The sequence below is a fragment of the Topomyia yanbarensis genome, chromosome 3 (genome assembly GCF_030247195.1).
Source record: "Topomyia yanbarensis strain Yona2022 chromosome 3, ASM3024719v1, whole genome shotgun sequence".
Lineage (NCBI taxonomy): Eukaryota > Metazoa > Arthropoda > Insecta > Diptera > Culicidae > Topomyia > Topomyia yanbarensis.
In genome coordinates this window covers 401,624,646-401,646,090 of record NC_080672.1, presented here as the reverse complement: position 1 = coordinate 401,646,090, position 21,445 = coordinate 401,624,646, and the positions used below count along the sequence as shown (strand labels likewise).

At 40.0% G+C, this 21,445-nt stretch overlaps 2 protein-coding genes across 2 annotated transcripts in view; one reads left to right on the top strand and one right to left on the bottom strand.

The window, feature by feature from the left end:
* Nucleotides 1–1,272: 1,272 nt before the first annotated feature.
* The window catches only part of LOC131688330 (ecdysone-induced protein 74EF-like), a 265,416-nt gene continuing 245,243 nt past the window's right edge, over nucleotides 1,273–21,445 (bottom strand). Inside the window, exons 2-6 of the mRNA XM_058972533.1 lie at nucleotides 13,440–13,505; nucleotides 3,135–4,103; nucleotides 2,901–3,071; nucleotides 2,382–2,835; nucleotides 1,273–1,349 (exon numbers count right to left, since the gene is read on the bottom strand). Of these exons, the coding sequence (XP_058828516.1) occupies nucleotides 1,273–1,349; nucleotides 2,382–2,835; nucleotides 2,901–3,071; nucleotides 3,135–3,212 (780 nt within the window). The 5' untranslated portion in view covers nucleotides 3,213–4,103; nucleotides 13,440–13,505. The remainder of the gene's footprint in view (nucleotides 1,350–2,381; nucleotides 2,836–2,900; nucleotides 3,072–3,134; nucleotides 4,104–13,439; nucleotides 13,506–21,445) is intronic.
* On the top strand, nucleotides 10,584–11,492 carry LOC131688329 (U7 snRNA-associated Sm-like protein LSm11). Its single transcript, XM_058972532.1, has 2 exons — nucleotides 10,584–10,960; nucleotides 11,026–11,492. Exons 1-2 carry the CDS (start codon nucleotides 10,666–10,668, stop codon nucleotides 11,490–11,492), a joined length of 762 nt encoding a protein of 253 aa, XP_058828515.1. The 5' UTR covers nucleotides 10,584–10,665.

Below are 21,445 nucleotides of genomic sequence, written 5' to 3'. Positions count from 1 at the left end.
GTTTGCAGGAAATGACGTTCTATGAATTCAGAATTATACTTGTTATATTTCGTGACAAAAATAAACAATCCACTACTATCCATATTCGGCATTCCTCAAGGTATTACTCATCGATCCGTTGCTGGGAATAGTTGAAGCGGGAAATGCTGGCGCGTATGGTTTGGATTGCAATCCGAAACGACTTTATTATCCAATATATGTACATGGTGCACGGTTTTGAAACTATGAAAAAGATAAAAAATCGCAGAAATTGACGACAACGGTTTGAAACTAAAGTTGCGTCTTACAACGCTTACCAAAACGTGGTGAGAAGGTGTAAAAAGAACCTCCGAAGTATTAAACCTCAACCGATTATGTGCAAAAGATAGTGGCCCGAAAGGGCTTTCGGTTAGCGAATATATAAAAGTATAGCTCAGAATCAATAATCTATTATAATAAATTAAGCATCGGCTTGTTCCGGAACTGTGTCATAGGGCGATTGGGTGTAGGTCTATTACACTTATTCTATGTAATTGGCTATGATAATAATTTTACCTCATCCCACTTAGAGCGTTTTCGTGCTACTTCGGTACAGCAAAAAAAAAAATAGATAGACTGATTACAACCAAAATTAGATGAAGGTAACGCCGACACCTGTCTCATATAGATAGGGAATCCCAAAGAACATGGGACTTACTTGCGATTAAGGACAGTGTAGTACCAAACGAAAATGCAATTAACAAACGATTTAGGTATACCAAAAGCTAGCAATTCATGTCACTTTATAAGCCACACCATTTAAAAACGAAAACGCTATTAGAACTGTGTCAAGTACAGAGGCCTGCTACTTTCGCTGAACAGGCGAAACGTGATTTTACAGAAGAAAGGAACCACAATAGGGTTCACCAGAACGAATTCGTCCAATACAGTTGAGGTGAAACAGTTGAATCCGATTCAAAACAAAGGTACAATTCGTAGCCCTGTTAACTTCACTCTATTCTGAGGCGCACCTGCTAAACCAAAACAATGCGTTCAAATTTCCGTATCCAATGACATCAAGTTCAACTTGAACCAGTAATTTTGCTTTAATCATTCAATTTCAAGTTAACTATTTCTAGGCCCGATCCGGGACTCGATGCCTCGCGCAACATTGATGCGCAGTTTTGGGTGGTAGCCGCTGTGCGTATAACTGTCCCATGCTCTATGGGATTGCCTGTATACATGAGACAATCATGCGTAGACCGGCAGTCATAGGACCCCAAAAAGGCTGTGCACATGAACCGGGGTACGTACTCATCGCGGGAATTCGAAGAAATGTGGGGTGACTCTCCAGTCACGTACTCCATGAGCCGTTGCTTCTTGGTTCAATACTAGAAGGAAGATAACAGGAGGTTTGCGGTTTTCTCATAGCTGCAGGTTGAGGAAATGCAATAGTGGAGAAAAATTGAACATTCGCGTTTAGTTTCGAAACACGGTTTTAGCAGCGTTTCTATGATCATGGCTCCGGAGGAAGTCTTGATCCACAAACAAAAGTTGTTTCGTATTTTTCGCATCGTTTGAATTTTACGGTAGATTTTTATTTCCAATCGCTATCAACTAAAATTTCTATCTTAATTTAAAAAGGTATGATGAAAGAAGTAGATACAGAATAGTAAATGTGTTCTGTATTTACTATAAAAAGGATCAGCGATCACGATACTGCGCGAAAACTTATAGTGGATCTGCCATCTATATTTCAAAAAGAACAACTGTTATTCGAGACACATGCATGTTACACTGCATAACAAATTTTCGTTGAATATCAAATTGTACCTCATACCCCAAGGGCATATCCTATAGTGATTTAGTTCTAGATTAACAACGTTCGTGTGTGAATTCCAGCTCAAAAGTAAAAATCGGTTGTTGCATTTGACCTGAAGTCCACACATAATTCAGAATTTACAACCAATTAGCAGGAGTGGACTGCTGCGTTACATTTCGTTTCATACCGTGCGATTGTATGCGAAATGTATAACAGTTAGCACAGTTGATAACACCTTTCCGGGTACCACCATTGGTGTCTTAGCTGCGTAACGCTTACAATGCCCTCTACATCTGATCGTACGAACAACCGACAAATATGACAGTTATCGAGGACATGTAAAGCCGTTACACCTCTTTTAAAATTAAACATTGGTGAGAAAATTGGCTTAAAATTAACCAAAGTGTCATAATGTGCCTTAAATAATTTTGGCGTCCCGCAGCAATCATATTAGGAAAGCAATGTTCGATGTATTCTGCATCAATTTACATCATAATACGCGTTTCGGATTTATCCAGGGATGGATCTGTCATCTCATATAAGACACTCATCACCTACAATGAGCCCCCTCCCCTTTGCCAACCAATCAAATTCCACCTACCTTTAATGACGATATCCGGCACCTTTCCGGCTCGTCCATTCCCGCCGTGGTGCTGATGCTGGTTCGATCCGCCTAATCCCAGCGATGTCGTCGTTACCGTCGTCGGTAAACCAATCCCATCCAGTGCGGTTAGGGTGGTTTGATTTTGCAACAGCTTCTCCGCCAGCAGCGTATTGGTAGCAAGCTGCTGGAATCGGTTTTGCTGCTGCTGGAGCAACTCTTGTGCTTGCGCTAGGAAATAATGTTCCTGTAGCTGGCTTTCGGCACTGCTGCCGGCCTGCATGAGCATACCGCCTGAGCCATCGCCGAGACCAACATCACCGGCGGCCAGGGCATTGAGTTGCGAGTTGGCCACTGCCACTGCCGCAGCCGACGAGAGCAGCTGGCTGCAGTTTTGCAGGAAGATTTGGCCACTAGTTTCCTCATCGAGGTTTAGGTCGTTGTTGTTCTCCTCCTAAAATGTAATAATTTTTTCTTTAGAAAAATAAATCAACTCAGACGGTAAAAAATATAAATTACAACTTTAATCTCAGTTACTGGAAAATCTTGGAAAAACTGCTCTAGCTCGAAGGTATTCTCCGTCAATTGCCGCAGCAGTTCGTCCGAATCATTGCAAAGCGATTCTTCCAGATTATTCAAATCACAGCCGTTTCCGCCGGTGTCCGTTTGCTGGTTCGCACCATTGGCATCCTGAAATAACGTAATGAAAAATCAGTTAAACCGATAAAGGCACAAAAGCATCGATCACAGCACCTGAAGGCACGCCTGCAGATCCACCATTCGTCCATCGTTTTCCGGACACCATAGCAGGTCATCGTCGATGAATGGCATCGCCACGATGGCAGAGCCACCTCGCAAGCTTGCTAACGCCAGCGTAACGTGCTGTTCGATTCGTTGGTTTTAAACACGGCTCTGCTATAATCGTTGTGCGAGTTGGCGGGCTATGATCAAAGCAAAACTGTTCGAAAGTGGTAGTCTTGGCTTAACTATAAAATAACTTGTTGAGTTTCAAACTATGTAACACTTTGCGTTCTTGCAGGGGTAAAATTGTTTCGTTTATAGCACTTCTCATTCATTACATATATAGGTGATCCCGACTCGTAATGTGTTGCAAAAATACACAACCTTTGAACACATGAATTTGAACAATTTTAGCGCAGATTTTTCTTCTGATAAAGGCACTTTTTTCTTCGTTTTCTTTTAAAAAATTTTGACGAATTTGCCGAAACGTAAAAATAAACATATGCGGTATGCTTGCTTCCTAACCCATTGGTAATAACGTGTTATCCCTAGGTATCACAGATAATTTGCAAACGGAAGCGAGTTTTCAGTGTTTGAGTTCAGTCACTATTTGAGGCGCACCCCATAACACATTTCACCGGTTGATTAAAAAAATTTCGTCTCTTGGTTCGATGGTTTCCGGTTATCGCTCTAGCCGACAGGATGGTATCGTGTTGTTCGATAACGACTCGCAACCGATTCTCCTGGCCTGATAGGTTTGCGATTCTCATTTTTTGTCCGCGAATAAGTAAATTTAGTAGGTATATATAAATTTATGCGATGGGAGGCACAACTACAGCGGTGGCATTGGTTGTAGTCACACGAGCCCTCGTGGCTTAGAACCCCTGGTGACTATAGTGGGAAGACGATGCAGCGAGTTTGAGTTTTCTGTTGGAGATCAGACTGGGCAGTGTGGTAACGTGAGCGTTTTCGCACCGAGATCTGAAATGAGATAAGGAAACATTAGTTGTGGGTTAAACAGTTCGATACGCAGTTTAACTTCAGAACTATACTGTCTATAATCGCTAGTCTGTCCCATGTAGATAGAGAACGTTTGACAAATATGCGACTAGGAGTAGTGTATTGTCAGTCTTTCTTTGCTTCATGATGTTATTGAGATCGTATAAGATTATACATGCTAATAACATTGTGTCCTTTAAGTTTATTCATGGATTCGTCGTCGACTACAAATTGAAATGATAGATTGAAAATCGAGTTGCAATGTTTGATTCGAAAGAAACCATTTTTGTTGTAAAAATCAATTTTGTCCAAACAAAAGCGATTGACACTTCATTGCTTCGGCAAAAATACGTAATTGAAATTTCAAGAATAATTTAGCCTAAAGGAATATTTAGTTCTTCCAATTTGTCTAAGTCCTCCCAGAAAGGCCGTGTGCCAGATATTAGAAATAAACGAAAAAGGGTAACTTCTCCACCCGAAAATTCAGTTGATTACAGAAACTCATTCGACGTTATATCCGAATGTAAAGCTGACGTAATTTGTAAATTTCCTCACATTGTGCGTAATGCCAATGAGAAGAACAAACAATCACCTTCGCCGATAACAGTGATGATCTCCGATTCCGAAGTCTTTCGAACTGAGCATTCGACGTTCCTTCCGAACGTGGAAGCCCCTTTTCAGATTGATCAAAGAGGAGAATGTCGAGTTACAGCGGACAACTTGATTGGCCACAAACGACTGCTCCAGTATCTTACGGAGAAGTTATATAAATTCTATTCATATGATTTCAAGACAGATAGACTATTCAAGGCTGTCTTGAAAGGGTTACCGCAAGGTCAAAGTTTGGACGAAATATCCAACGAATTGAAAAATCACTTCGCTTTTCTCTTTCACAAGTTATTCTCATGAAGAGAAAGGCTAGCGGCACTAACACGGCAGTACGCTCTGGAATAGTCAAGGAGCTATTAAAAAAAGCACGTTTCAAGTTCGACGTGCGGGTACACTTCAAGAAAACAAGTTTTAACGTGTTAATCCGCTTCAAAATAGATTAACAAATTTTCTACATATACAAGCATTTTCTATCTCTGTCACACCATCCTACAATGGTGTGTTATATGCTTCAGTGACAGGTAACACGGCCAAAATAACGACTAACGCGTCTCCAAGGATGTTTGCACACAACGCTGAATTTCTTGCAAGAATCTATGTTACAGTTGATGATCGCAATGTTAAATTTCACCTCCATGTTTGAGGCTTTTCAAATGGTGTGGGTATTTACTAAAACATGTAATGAATTTAATGTTTAATAATGACTTTAAATTGGGGGACCCTATTAAGACCATGGGGGTAATTCGCACCTTCTCGATTGCTCAGAGAAACGTAAGACTTTCTGACTGTCGTACATATTCCTGGATCCGCTATTCTAAAATATTAATTTTGACAGCTGAATCTAATTCTTTGGATTTTTAAGAAAGGAGATACAACGTGTTTCATTTTTTTGCCATCCTCAACAATCATTATTATGGTAAAACCGTAATTAAAACAACAAATAAAAGTGAAAAATTAACGGGTAGGTGATTTGCACAGCTTGAGGTTCCTTTTTATGGAATGATTTTTGTTATATTCAGAAGGCTAACCACTTTTGTGCGAAATGGGCGTATTGGGCTATTCGGCATTCCATCAACCATCGTTCAGCGGCTCGCAGCAGCGCACACCATTGCATACGCCGCAGCAAAGAAAATACACGATGCGCCAATCGACAGCTGTGACTAATTAGGTTACGTTTTTGTAATGCTTTTTTTGCTTAAAGAGTTTCTCTAATAATTATTTCATTAAACATAATTCTATCGAAAAAAAAAAATTAAAAAATTTGATAGTCTGAATGCACAGTAGGGAGATCCGATTTACTCCTACATTGTAAAAGGATGGAAAAAGTAGAGTTTTGCAAAACGTCGCCTAGCGCCACCATAGAGTGGTGCAAATGAACTTTTATGGAACCAAAATGTATCTGAGGTTTCAAACTAACAATTAGAACCTTTGACCGATATTTTTTTCGCAGGTATCCACCTAAAAAGATGATTAGCATAGGTAGGTCCGAACAGCCCCGGGTTCCCCTAATCATTTTAATTTTTTAAATTGGAGCTCATTCATTAAACACGTGAAAAGATGAATTTTTCAACTTTTTGAGAATACATAATGTGCAAATAATTGTGACCGAAACTTTTTAAAACCAAATATTAAATGAAGAGTAACTCTAATTTTGTTATTCATCGATTTGATAGAATTGTTGGATTCGGTCGAAGAATCGCAATAGCGGCTAATCGCAATATCAAACATTGCCTTATACCGTCTCCTGACATCAAAGTGATCGAGAGTTTGGGTAACGAAGTTGAAACTGATCTTGGTATCATTTGTATTGCTGCAGCGTACTTGCCTTTTCAATGCACTGGCAAGCAAATTTATTTCTTGAAAGGAGACTTACAAAAGCTTACAAAAAATCGGACGAAGTTCTTCATAATCGGTGATTTTAACTTTAAATTTAACTTAAATTTAAAAATTTATCAGTACCAACAACACAGATGAAATTTAATACTCCTATTATTGACGATGATCTTCAACTTCTGATTCGCTTGAAGAATGTTTGAAGACGTCAATATAAACGTTCTCGTGATCCTGCTATGAAATGTATCTGTCAGCATCTACAAAAAGAAATTAAGCATAGATTCACACTCTTAAGCAAGAAAAATAGATTCACACTCTTAAGCAAGAAAAATCGCGAAAGAGGTTGAACAAATCAAGCTATATTCTAAACCTTTCTGTAAACTTTCTAAGGTTGTTAAGAAACCAATCCCAGCTTTAAAGGAAGGTGACCACATACTTCTTACAAACGAAGAAAAAGCTCGAAAACTTGCTCAGCAGTTTGAGAGCGTACATAATTTTAATCTCAATGTTTTGAGTCCTATTGAAAACGAAGTCTTCCAAAAATATGAAAACGTTTCAAATCAAGTATTGTCTCTGGACGATATTGTTGAAACAAACTATGATGAGATCAAATTCATCATGAAAAAGTTAAGAAATATTAAAGCTCCAGGTTATGATGTAATTTTCAACATTCTTCTTAAAAACCTTCCCGAAATCACCATGAGATACTTGGTCAAAATATTCAACAAATGTTTTGAATTAGCATACTTCCCTGAAAGATGGAAAAATGCCAAGGTTATTCCTATTTTGAAGCCAGATAAAAACCCAGCAGAAGCAATTAACTATCGACCAATTAGTTTACTCTCTTCTATTAGTAAATTATTTGAAAAAATCATCCTAACTAGAATGATGTCACATATCAATGAGAATTCTATTTTTCTTCCTGAGCAGTTTGGATTTCGTATTGGACATTCAGCTACTCATCAACTTGTGAGAGTAACTAACATGATTAAGGCAAACATCTCAGAGGCCTATTCCACTCGAGTTGCCCTTCAAGGCATCGAAAAAGCTTTCGACAGTGGCACAAAGGATGAATTGTTAAAATGTGGGATTTCAATTTTTCAATTTACATAATAAAGATAATTAAAAATTATCTTATCAACCGAACCCTACAGGTATCTTATCAGAATTGTAAATCTAATAAGCTACCCGGTAAAGCAGGCATCCCTCAAGCGTCGCCCCAATCCTATAGAATATTTTTACTACTGATCGTCCAAATCCACCAACAGGCTGCAAAAAGTCACTTTTCTGTTATGATAATAGCATCTCTGCCACATGTAGGAGTCTTCGTATTATCTGCAGGCGACTGCAACGAAGCTTGAATATTTTCAACGATTAGCTGAAAAAATAGAAAATTTACACTAATGCGGCAAAAACACAGTTGATTGTGATTCCGGATAAGCCAAGAGCTGCTTCTCATAACCCAAATCATGGCCATATTATTAAATTTAATGGTTTGAGTTTAACGTGGCCAGATCAAGCTAAATACTTGGGTTTAATTTACGATAAAAAAAACTTACTTTTGCGGATCACATTGAAGGAATCCAAACAAAATGCAACAAATATATACAATGTTTATAGTCTCTTATGAACAGAAATTCTAGGCTCTGCCTAAAGAACGAATGTTTAGACCGGCAATCTGGGCAAGTTGTTGTGCTACTAGGAAGGAAACGCTTCAAAGGATTCAGAATAAAATTCTGGAAATGATTTTGAAGCGTCCTCCCTGGTTTAACACAAACGAGTTGCCCAGACTCGCAATCATTGAAACATTAGAAATTAAGACAAGCAGTATTATAAGCAATTTCCGACAAAAATCGCTGCAATCACCAATTACAACGATTAGCGCTCTTTATAGTTTATAAGTTAGTTTCAAAGATTCGTTTAACTCCTTATTCACATAACAAGTAGGTTTAAACTTCCTTCGGCAAAAATCACTTAACAGTGAAAGCATATTTTATCTTAACAATAATTAACTAAATCAGTTAAACAATTGGGATGAAAAATCACCACTTGTGACTGAACACCCAATATACTAAATTAGAAATGTAATACAAACAAAACAATTTTATCAAATAGTGTGAAATATAAAAAAACTACATAGAACGTGTGTATAGCTTTAGTATGAATTGCTTCTTAGGATTAATCGTAAATTAAATAAAAATTGAAATTCAATAAAAAAAAATTAATTTCTCAGTTTAATATGCTTTTGATGGTTTTCAGGTGAATGAAATTCAGGCGAATGGCATTCGAGTTCATTTCATTTGGGTGTACGTGGCATTCGGACGAATGACATTGTAAATAACATTCGGGTAAATGGCTTTCGGGGGATCAGCATTCGGGCAAATAAATTGTATGAAATAGGAGTATGAAAGCTTCTGTTTAGCGAATGTTATAGCTATACCGATTTTTTTTGGTACAGTCGTGATTCGCTGGTTAGGCCATACCCTCTGTCCAACTAACGAATTTGATTCGCTAGTTGGACCGAAAATGTATCTACTCACAGTTTGACTGTCAAAGTGAATATGACACGCAATTTTGACATTCAGATGCTTTTTAGTTGGATAATGGTCCAACCAGCGGATGTGCAATAAAAAGGGTCCAGTTAAAAAGTGACCAACCAGCGAATCACGGCTGTAATAGTATTCTTAATATTAAAGATAAAAGATCTCAGTGCAAAAAATGTACTATATAAAAATATTAAATTTCAACGCGTTATCAATGTGGAACCGGCAAAATAGTGTCTTCAAAGGCTTTTTAAACGATGATACGTTGCCCCCAGTTAAACTCATTGCGGAACCGGTTCGGATTTCTGAATGGAGTCTGTATGGATTCAAACTCAAATGCAACAACCGATTCCGACTCAATCGATTTCAGAATCGGTTATTGCATTTGACCTGGAATCCATACTGGTTCCATTCAGGATTCCGAATCAAATTCCGAATGGTTTGACCGGGCCCTTTCTACTGTATGTCCACGTATTAATCCCCCAAATATTCATAGAAAAACAAACATAAAAAATGATCAGCAAGGTGAAATCAGATGAAAGAGGAACATATAAGCGTTCGTTTAGTGTTTCGGCGATACTGATTTTTTATGATAATATTGACTCTCTAACTAATGATCTATTTGCAATAATATAAAACATTGCTATTTATCTATTTAAAAAATAAAAGAGGCACCTTCAGAAGCTTCAGCGGTTATCGGTATTGAGTATAAAATTCGGTATAAATTTCGATTAGTGATGTCTTTTTTTTACTCGATTAACGCAAATAATCGATTAATTTCTAAAATAATCGAAAAATCAATAATCGATTACAAGCTTTCGGTATAATCGAGCAAATCGAGTAGCTGATATCAATTAATCGAGAGCATAATTAATGAAGGGTGGCATTGAAAACGAAAGTCGCAGAGCAAAAAAATATGACCAGACTTCTCCAAATTTTTCAAAATGTGTCGAGCGACCTTTGTTTTTTTTGGTTGACAAGGATTTACTAAGTAATCGATTATTGATTTTAATCGATTATTTTTGTCGATTAATCGAATGAATTAATCAATCTCTCAAATATTATTCGATTAACGGATAATAGATTATTTGCAAAAAATCAGACATCACTAATTCCGATAAATCGGCACATTTGGCAACAATGAACTGATCACGTAACTTGTCATGCCGGCGGAACTTTCGACTTGAAAAGGTAACGCTTTCTAACATTATGTGCTTTTATCGCTTTTATAGTCATGTCGGTAACGTCGTCACAGTTGCGCGCCACTGTAATAACGTGCTTATTTATAGCGCGCCGTTTTTCCCCACAATAAAGTTGAGACACGCAACATGTGAATGCTTTTTACTATAATCTTTCACCAAGGCGCTGCGCTGGTGGCGCCGTCTAGCAATGTAACAATGAACTGAAACTAGGAACATTTTGGCAAACGAAACAAGCTCGGTTTGTCAAAAGTTGTTTACATTTCTTTGCCATCTTTTTAGGCTCGTTATTTTGTATTTGTTTCTCTCGAAAGCAAACGTTTAATTTCTCATTATTACTGCATTATTAATATTTCAACAATGAGTGATAGTGATTCCGACTCCGAGGGTAGTTCCACCGATCTGAACCTGGCTAGTTCAAGTTTCAAACCGCTACGAGTACTGTACTCCCGAAAGGCACAAACACCGGTGCCGGAAGCGAAAGTCCACGACAATGTCCAGCAGTTCGAGTCGCAGTTCAAGTTGCTCGGTGGTTTCGGTGAAGTGTACAGTGAGGAACGCGTTAAAGATATCCGAGCGGCAAGCTCGACTAGGAAGGCAATCCCGGTACTGGCCAAGGGCGAGCAACCGATGAGGCGATTCCTACCGCATCAAGGTAAGCGGCTGAAGCATACGATTGAGTATGTCGTAATAATAATGATGATTTTGTGTGCTTAATAGGTTTGGTGGATAAACCACGACGTGCGCGCTTCCAAAAGAATATATTCACAAGGTTGGGGAATATGGAGGGTCCCCTTAGTAAGATGCTCACCTGGATGCGAGAGCGGGTACGGGTAAAGGTGTACACACGAAAGGAGAAAGGAATCCGTGGCTACGCTACCGGATACGTAGAGATATTCGACAAGCACTGGAATATGGCGTTGACGGATGTTTTTGAGTCCTGGAAGCGGCGAAAGTATAGCTACTCGCAGAATAATGTTTGTGCCCTTGGAGAGCCGCAAGACTGCAGTGATATGCTACGAAAGATGGGTATTAGCGTGCCGGAGGTTAGTGTGAAATCCGTCAACAGAAAATATGTGATATGCACCCGAAAGGTTCCTAAAATGTTAATCCGCGGGGAACAGGTGGTTCTAGTGACGCCGGATAAAGTGGTTGATGCAGAGGGCGGAGAGCCTCCCAAAAGTTAGTTGAAAATAAATTTAAAAATACATGTTGGTAACGGATATTTTTGCACCCTATAGAGAACATTCCACGTTGCATAATTTAAACCGTACATTGCCGGCTTTCGAAGTCGATGCACTTTCCCATCCCCATGAATGGCTCTTAGCGGTTATTTCACTCTCGGTTTCAACCTTTTTATATATCTCGTAGTATCAGGATAGGATGTAATAGTACTTTTTCTTCTTTTATTGCCATCGACCGGTTAACGAACGGCCAACGGCCTCAATGAACCAACCGGTGTAGTTAGTATGTGCCACCAGAGAGAGAGAGAGAGAGAGTGCGAGACAAATTCGTCTTCTCACTCCTCCAGATTAAGCAGGCAGCATTAGAGAAAGGAAGAGGAGCAATTGATACCAAACAAAAAAGTGCATCGCAATGCTGCTACTTTTACGAGCATCTTCTGTCGGTATATGACGAAGCGAGAGATCAAAACAGAAGCGGTAAATGAAAGGGTGTCTGCTATATAACGGAGGTTCACGAGAGGGTGGGAAGGTGTTTCGTGGGTTTGTTTTCCCACCATGCTTTTCACATGCTCGTCTCACGGCTAATGACCACTGTGTTAAGCTGAGTACTCCGGGACTGAACTAAGCGAGCGAAAGATAATTTCAACAGCATTTCGGTGCTGAGGATTGTTTTTTTACTTCTTACGTACGTACGAAGAAATGGTAACGAGAGACAAAATTGCTGAGCGAGATTTATATCAATCTAATAACCACGCGTTTCCATTACGAAATTTTTCAGTGGAGAAGCCCTAGATTTTACGCTGATTTGAGAAAGTAGTGTTTTGATCGAATTAAACTTATCTGGTCCTACACTTGTTTCTCACGAACCCGCTAATGTATATCAACTACTAATCAAGACCAATTAAATTACAAATTACCAAAAACATTTTAATATTCAGACAATCTCAAGATTTTTTCCATGTCTGTTAAATCAGATTCTTATATTTGATGCAACTTCATATATAATAAAACTCGTTTCTTCAACGAGTAAAAATTTCACCTACCGAATGAAGAAAAAAAAATACGGATGCATCAGAAGCAACTAAAAACAGCCGGCACCCAATACTAGTTAAGAGGCAAACATGCCGTAACTGCATACCATTGAACAGTATGCAATTCACTTCCTTCCTCTATTGCCAGTCTGATCTCGACCGTAGGCCAGTACGACCCGCGCCCAGCAAACCCCGCTATCATGCGTTAAGATTGAAACATGGCTCTGAAGCGCAGCAGGCCATTGCACTTTTGACAATCTACATTTTCCTTGCTTGCGCTATCGTCCACTCGAATAAATGTTTGGAAATTGCTAGAGTGTTTCGTCATCTTGAACCCCGTACAGCGGTCAGCGAAAGTTTGAACCGTTTTCGTCTTCCACCGTCAGCAGAGCAAAGGTTGGTCCATCACCTTGACTTTGCCGCATTTCTGTTCCTTTTGTCTTTTTGCTTTTATTCAGCCGGGTTGGCCTTCAATGCAGTACGGTCGTTTTCATTTGCCAGGTTCGTTCGTTGAGTCGGTTTCGGCCATGCCAGTCATCCGGCATGGTAGGTATATGTGTCATGCCGAACTATTTGTTGCGATGACCTTTGCTGAATCCTGTTTCGTTCGACTGTGGTTTCTATTTATAGGCTCATAAAATTTGTCCGTGATCGTGATCGTCGTGAATTTAGACAATTGTGAGGGTATTCACTTAATACCGATAAGTCAGGGAGTGTTCGAGTCCCAGTGAGTAGTTTTTTCATTGGACTGCTGTTGCTTTGCTATATTACATCATAAGCCCTGATTGCTTAGCAACAAAAACAGCTGTTGCTAAGCAACCGGAGTATAAAAAGTAGCAAAATCAGCTTTGGCATAAAATATTCCAAAATTGGTTGGGAATACGGAACACGTTTACCGTTAGTTATCTACTCTACTCACCTTGAGCAGTTTTCGTCCTCTACAGTTGGAGTATCCGTTCCTTGGCTCCCATTACCCGAACATTATCTGAAAAAAGAAGGAAAATGGTAATTATCATTTTATTTTAACATCGAACAGAAACTATCGATACATTTCATTTCTTCAATTAGATAATATTCTAGCTAATAGTAATAATAGTATACCTTTGAATTTTTTTCCAATTATTCAAAATTTTACGTTCTCGACAAATTACTAGCCACACCAATTCACCGATGGTTTCATTTAAAATGTGAAGAAAATTAATGACAAAAATGGTAAGCCTACTGCGATGTTTTTTGCATTTTTGGGTGAAGTTTCTATTCGAGTACTTCATTATAATTTCCCAGTAAATTCAGCAGGAAATCTGACTGGCTTCAGTGGAAACCAGCCATCGACCCGCTTGAAAGAAAAACGGGCAGCCATCAAAAATCCGACAGGATTCCGGCAGCTGTCAAAATTACCAAGATGGCGCTGCCAGAATTCAGCTATACTTCTTCCAGTTATGGCAGGCAGATTCGCCTCGCCGGTTCTGGTTTGTTTATCGTTGTTCCATTTTCGCCATATTTACATTTTTCCAAGAAGGATAGTTTTGGCAGATGAAGAAATAAGGAGAAACAAAGATTTTGGTTTCAAACATGGTAAGTAATATGGATTTCATGTCTCCAGACATGTTTTTGTCATAAATTTACATAAAATTTAAAAAAAAATTAAGAAAAAATGCAAGCAAAACCTGAAGCGGTACAAAACCGGTCCTGCCGGTGCGTGCCTGGCAGAAATCCGGCAGAAAAAACCGTTAATAACCGCAAGGCGAAAAATTCTGCCAGAAACGGTTGTTGCATTTGAGCCGGCCGGCTGGGCAGCGTCTGCCAGCCAGACCCCCAGAAATTCTGCCAAACTTTTTATTTCGCTGCCGGCTATCTGGGGGGAATTCTGCCATGCACGTCCGAGCGGGGAACAGCTTTCCGGATTTTACCTTATATTATTAACCCTTTCATGCCCAACTTTTTACTAGTGCATGTAGGGTTTCAAAACTGTTTTTCCTTTAAAACGGTGGGGTAAAGAAACTCGAAAAACTTTTTATCATAAGGATTGGTGCTTTCCTTGCAGTGCTAAAAGCTGCTCAATTTTTACCTTCCAATGCTCACTACAATTCTCCTAGAATTTTTACAATAGTCCAACTGCGTGGAAAACGTAGCCAAAAGTAGTCTAAATTGATAAGTTTTATCAGTTTTTACTGATATTGCAACATAACGAAGTTATATGAAAAATTCATATTCCGTGGTCAACGTAAACGGTCCCTGGCAGCACTGCTCTATTGGAGTTCAATCAAACTAATTGCAATAACTTCAGTTCTAGAGCTGATGCTTGTAACCGTTAATACTCAAATGAAAGCCAATAGTCACATTTATTAGCCTTTACTTGTTTTTGTGAGCAAATTTTGCCTCAATCAAAAGTTATAGCTGTTTAAAAACGTTGTTGTCCACAAACAACATGGGCATGAATGGGTTAATTCGGAATCCTGAATGGATCTTGAACGGATTGCAGCTCAAATTCAACAACCGAAGTCCAAATCGATTATTGCATATTGGATCTTCACCGATTGAGTCCGAATTGGTTATTGGATTTGAGTTGAGGAATAAAAACAGAATCCATTCAGGATTCTTAACCAATGCGGAATGAGCTTGACTTAACCGCCCATTGAGAGGCTCAATAATTGTTTCAAAACCGTCCAAGGACCCAATAAAGTTCAGCCGGAATTTTGGCTGGTTCTAATTAGTATTCCCGTTCCAGTGACTATAGTTATATTATAATTAGAATCGGTTGTGTCACTAGAGCTGGAATTCAAACTAAACTGTGGTCACTCTAACAAAGAAAAGTCAAACCATCCGGGATCCCGAATGGAATCAGTGTGGAATCTAACTCAAATGCAACAATTGATTGGATCGTCATCCATTGGTGCATTTGTGCTGGAAAACATTCAGATTTTCGAACCGGTTCCGGAATGGGTTGAGCTGCGAACCCTAGACCGCCCCCTAAGAACGGTTGCCCTCTAAGAACGGTTGGTTTCAAAATTGTCCAATCGTTCGTTGGACCAATTTGGACAACGTCCAAATAACCGTTCAACAAACGTCCATCGTTGGACCCGTGTTGAATGGTTTTGAAACAATGTTTTGCACGTCTCAGTGGGTGGTTTCAAAATCGTCCAATGAAGGACCACAGAGAACAGACATCCATGATCGAACAAAAATATTTAAAAAATGTGTGAAAACATTTGAATTAATATGCGATGAACACTAGCGCCGCCAAATCAACTTATCCCAACTATCCGTCAAATCCATTCCGGAACCGGTTGGAAATCCTGAATGGATTCAGTATGGAATCTTATTATTATATTGTCTTCGAATTAATAAATTTTCGTACAGACTGAAATACTATACTAACTTAAACCTATTTTCACTTTGAACATTTCTCTACTTAAGTTAAAGTCGAAATGATAAAAAACGCTATTGAAGAGCTGACAGCAAACATCCACCGGGTTATTCTGGCCGTACTGCGTGCGATGAGTAGAGCGCCGAAAGAAGTCCATTCTCCGCAGAGACCTACCAGGAACGTTGAAGTCCAGCTTAGCGAGAAGCAGAGGGCAGTCAATGTTGTCAGCGAGAAGATCGAACACAAAAAGTCGCTGCAGAAAAACTCTCCTGTTTCGTAGCGTAGGCAGGTTGATAAGAGCACAACGATGCTCATACGGTGGTAGTTCAAATCGATTTCGCCAGGGGAGCCGTCGAAGGGCATACCGGACGAAGCTCTTTTGCACCCGTTCTATGCGATTAATGTGTACGGTGTGATACGGGGCCCAAACGATAACTCCATACTCTAGAATGCTGCGTACCAGACTGATGTACAGTGCCTGCAGGCAGTAGACGTCGTTGAAATCTTGGGTTTTTCGTTTGATGAGTCCTAGTACTGCAAAGGCTTTAGCAGTAACTGCATTGAAGTGTTCGATGAAACGTAGCTTACGGTCAAGTATAACACCAAGGTCCTTGATTGATGAAACTCGTTTTACTGGGGTAGCGCTCACTGCATACTCAAACGTAATTGGCGAGAGTATGCGTGTGAATGTGATTATGTTGCATTTCTGAATGTTTATAGTCATTCCGTTTCTATCACACCAACTCATGATCCTATCTATGTCCATCTGAAGTGCACAACAATCTACCAGAGTTGTTATGATGCGATAAATTTTCAGATCATCTGCGTACATCACCTTACACGATGTCAATTCGCTGCAAATGTCATTCACAAAGAGCACGAAGAGAAGAGGTCCAAGGTGACTCCCTTGAGGTACACCCGATGTGATGTCGAATGGGTCTGAAAGTACAGTTCCAAGTCGCACAGATGCACTGCGGTTTGTAAGGTACGAGAAGATCCAATTGGTCAGCCAGTCCGGAAATCCGATTCGCCTCAACTTTTCAACAGCTAGCTGATGAGGAAGGCGATCGAAGGCTTTGGAGAAATCTACATACACTGCATCAATTTGTTGTCGTTTCTCTAATTTATCAATCAGCGTTGACACATAGCTCATTAAGTTCGTCGTTGTTGAGCGCTTTCTAACAAACCCATGCTGATCTGTAGTGATGATGTGTTTTACTGCAGGGTAGAGAATTTCTAACAGCATACTTTCAAAAACTTTTGGGAGGCAGCTCAGGATTGAAATTCCTCTGTAATTTATGACGTCATGGACGTTACCGGCTTTATGAATTGGTGTTATTAAAGCCTCCTTCCACTTGGCGGGAAAAATACTTTCACCGAGAGAGCGATTGAAAAGCATGGATATCGGTACAGCTAACGATGAAGAGCATTCCTTGACGAAACATGGTTGTATTCCGTCCGATCCTGGTCCCTTTGAACCGTCAACACCACGTAGATTGGTGTACACTTCGCGTTCGGTGAAAGATGTTACAGGCAAATTCAAGGAGAACGTCGGCAGACTACTCAGGTACGATTCAGACAAAGGTGGTGGGTTATTACTTAGCACACTTTGAAAGAAAGACGAGAATAGATTTGCTGACTCTGCAGGTGTCGTTGAGGTCCTGTGACGGTAGTTCACGTTTTCAGGAAAACCACGGGTGGATGTTTTGTTCCGCAAATAAGCCCAAAATTGCTTCGGCTCGTCCTTCATGTTACTCTCAAGTCATGAAATGTATGATCGAAAGCAAGATGCATTCAATGATTGAAATTGTCGCTCTAAATCTCGCACAAACGATTTATCATCTTCACCTCTTTTCCGGAAAAATCGTTTACGAGCCTTCCTTAACCGATATCGCAGATTGCGCAGCTCATCGTTCCACCAGGGGCGTTTATTTGTGCAACGGCGCTTTCGTCTTCTCAGAGGCACGTGTTGTTGAAAAATTAAGTCCAATTCGCGATAAAACCTGTCCACAGCCTCGTCGAGAGTATCCAGTGATAATATTTCAATCCAATTGATGTTTGAGATTCTCGCATTTAGCTCGTCATAATCGCATTGATTGAAATCATACCACACATCTACATCGTCATCTTGCTCAAAGAAAACAACCAATGCCGACTCTATCGGTTAATGCATTAGTGCTGGAATTCATACTGGAAGACCGAACCGGTTCCGGACTAGTTTGGGTAGAAGAATAACCGCTGTCAATTCAGTCGAACTCAGCTCATGGCAAACATGACGACAGTAGAGCACCTGGTTTGGATATCCCAACTACCTTTGAAACCGTTAGAGATTTTTACACAAGTTGAATGCTGAAGATGGACGTCTGTTCTCTGTTGAAGGACGTTCGTTGGACCAACGTTGGACCAAATACATATTTGTATTTGGTTGGACGACGTCCAAATAACACTTCAACAGACGTCCATCGTTGGACCCTTGTTGAACGATTTTGAAACAATTCTTTGGACTTCTCAGTTGGCGATGTTCCTGAAGGGTAGTGGGTAGTTACCGGAAATTTATTAAAATCTAATGCAGGAAATGAAAATTATTTCGTAACGCTCCATTTTATCGTTAAATGGCTGGATGTTGTTGGCTCGAATCAAAACTCGTCGAATTAACGACGCTGAATCCTTCCGGATAAAGACCTGTTAATGGTCCTCATTCCAAAAGAATTCCAAGCGGCTTTCTTCATATTGAGTGCTTTTGATAGATCTCGTGCTCGATTGGATTTACACTGACAAATAAATAATCAGAAAAAGATAGAGATGGCGAGTCTTTATCCAGAGGGATCTCCCAGTTCGGCTCAGCCGGAAATGAACCGGAATTCTGGCTGGTTGCAGTTCGCATTCCGACTCCCGTGTCACAATCGTTTCTAGTTAGAATTGGTTGTCACTGGAGCCGGAATACTAACTGGAACCAGCCGGAATTCCAGCTCATTTCCGGATGAGCTTTACTGGGGGAGAGGGGTGCTGGAGCGCTGCCAGAAAATTTTTCTTGTTCAGATTGTTTCGGGAAACATCCGGTAATTATCCGATATCCTTCAGGAACCTTTGTTTAAGATGTATCAGTATGATGCGGCTTAATCGCATAACCAAGGCTTAGGAACCGAAGCGGTCCAAAGCAACTAATGATCCGCCGGGTGAGGTGGCCTCTCACTAGCAAACTATCGATCCACTTGTTTGCCTTTACTCAAACATACCCAGTTAAACTCATTCCGGAACCGGTTCGGATTTCTGAGTGGAGTCAGTATGGATTCCAACTCAAATGCAACAACCGATTCCGACTCAATCGGATTCAGAATCGGTTGTTGCATTTGAGTTGGAATCCATACTGACTCCATTCAGGATTCCAAATCAAATGCCGAATTGTTTGACCGGGATCCAGCCCTTCGCAAGACGTGAAATTCCACATGAAATCCCATGTACAATTCCACTTGAAATTTTGCTTGGGTGGCACTTAATGCGGAATTTCCACGTAAAAGTTATGCGGAATTATGCGTAAATTACTTGTGAAATTCCGCCTGAAACTTCGCATGAAATTCATTGTAAAACTCTACGTGGAATTCCGCATGAAATTTCACGTTGAATTTCACGTGAAAATGGATGTGAAATCCCACGTGAACTTTCACGTGAAATTTTGGCTGGATCCCAGTTAAACTCATTCCGGAACCGGTTCGGATTTCTGAATGGAGTCATTATGGATTCCAAATCAAATGCAACAACCGATTCCGACTCAGAATCGGTTGTTGCATTTGATTTGGAATCCATACTGACTCCATTCAGGATTCCGAATCAAATTCCGAATGGTTTGACCGGGATGTTGTTGGCTCGAATCAAAACTTGTCGAAAGTAAACATAGTTCATTTCATATCGTCAACCTGGCGCCCAGGTGGTGAAATCGTTAGAATTCAACGGGGTGCTGTAGCGTTGCCAGAAAATTTTTATTTCCAGATTAAATTTTACTAAACTTCCCAGTTTAACTCAACCGGAATGCTGGCTGGTTCTAATTCATATTCCGGCTCCGGTGACACAACCGATTCAAGTTAGAATGTTTAAGGGGTACTATTTCGGTGCGGCTTAGCCGCATAACCGAGGCCTAGGAACCGAAGCGGTGCAAAGCCGCTGAGGATCCGCCGGGCGAGGTGGCCACCGACCGGCCGTCGGAAGCAAGCGAACCTGTGATCCACTCGTTTGCCCGGCTTACTCAAACATAGGGGCTATCCCTAGTTTAACGCTAGCAAAATGTAAACACAAATGAACACTTCGGATGAACCTATCGTCAATTGACATTTCGACGAGTTTTGATTCGAGCCAATAATATGGGCCCGAAATTTTTCGTTGACACCCCACCTCTAACACAGACTAACAGACATAATACTTCGCCCGCTTTAACGGTCATTTTAAATATATTTGTAGTGGCCACATTTGCAATTATGGCGCCACTGACATATGAGCAAGCGTATGGGGGATAGACAACTAGCGAAAAATTGTTCTTAAACTTGAGGGGTAACCCACCAGCAAATGAGTGTTTGGGACTGTGAAGAAAAGGTGGAGGTAGTGTTCTGGGAAAATTGCCGGATCGATGTTTTTAAGGGAATTCCCTCATAGCGTTATGTCTGTTAGTCTGTGCCTCTAATTCCACTTGAAATTACGCGTGAACTCAACGTAATATTCCAAGTGAAATCCAACGTGAAATTTCAGGTGAAATTCGACTTAAATTTCCGCGTGCAATCTATGTGTAAATACACGCGTGAAATTCCGTGAAAATTCCCCGCAAAAATCAGTTTGAAATTCCGCGCGAAAATCTACGTTAAATCATACGTGGAATTTTACGTTCCCTGTTTACGTAGAAAATCTCTAATTTCTGTGCCATTTTGCGTGTAATTGTAGATGGAATTTCGGTAGAATTTCAAGCGGAATTTTATGTGGAGTTTTCGTGGAAATTCGTGTGCAATTTCACGTGGCCTCTCGCGCGAAATTTCAAATAGATTTTCCGTGGAATTTCACGCGGAATACCCCGTGTAACTTCACGTGTAATATCACGGGAAATATTCCACGAAATTTCATGCGGTAATTAATACTTTACTTTTTATTTAGGGCTAGATTTCAGAAGAGAACTTATGTGAGCTTTGGAACGTTTATATCTTTTGTTGTACTTCATAAGCGGCCCTTATACGTTTAATATTTTTGCCAATACACAGTATTTATGATATTGCTTCAATACGTCAATCCCATTTGAAATGTACATCATCAATATAACTTTTTTCCATTATACGTACAATACTTTTGTCAATACTCTCTAGTATTGACAAAAATATTGACCTTGTAAGGGCCGCTATAGAATGAATAATTTTTTTCGCTATTTTGTTTAAATCCTACATAAAATTCCACTTCAAATTTTGCGTGACATTTCATGTGATTGTGTTACTATGTTTTAATTGCCGCAAGGTTCTACTGTATCGTAGAATTTCATGTGATTTTTGATGTAAAATTTCACGTGAAACTTCACGTAAAATTTTACG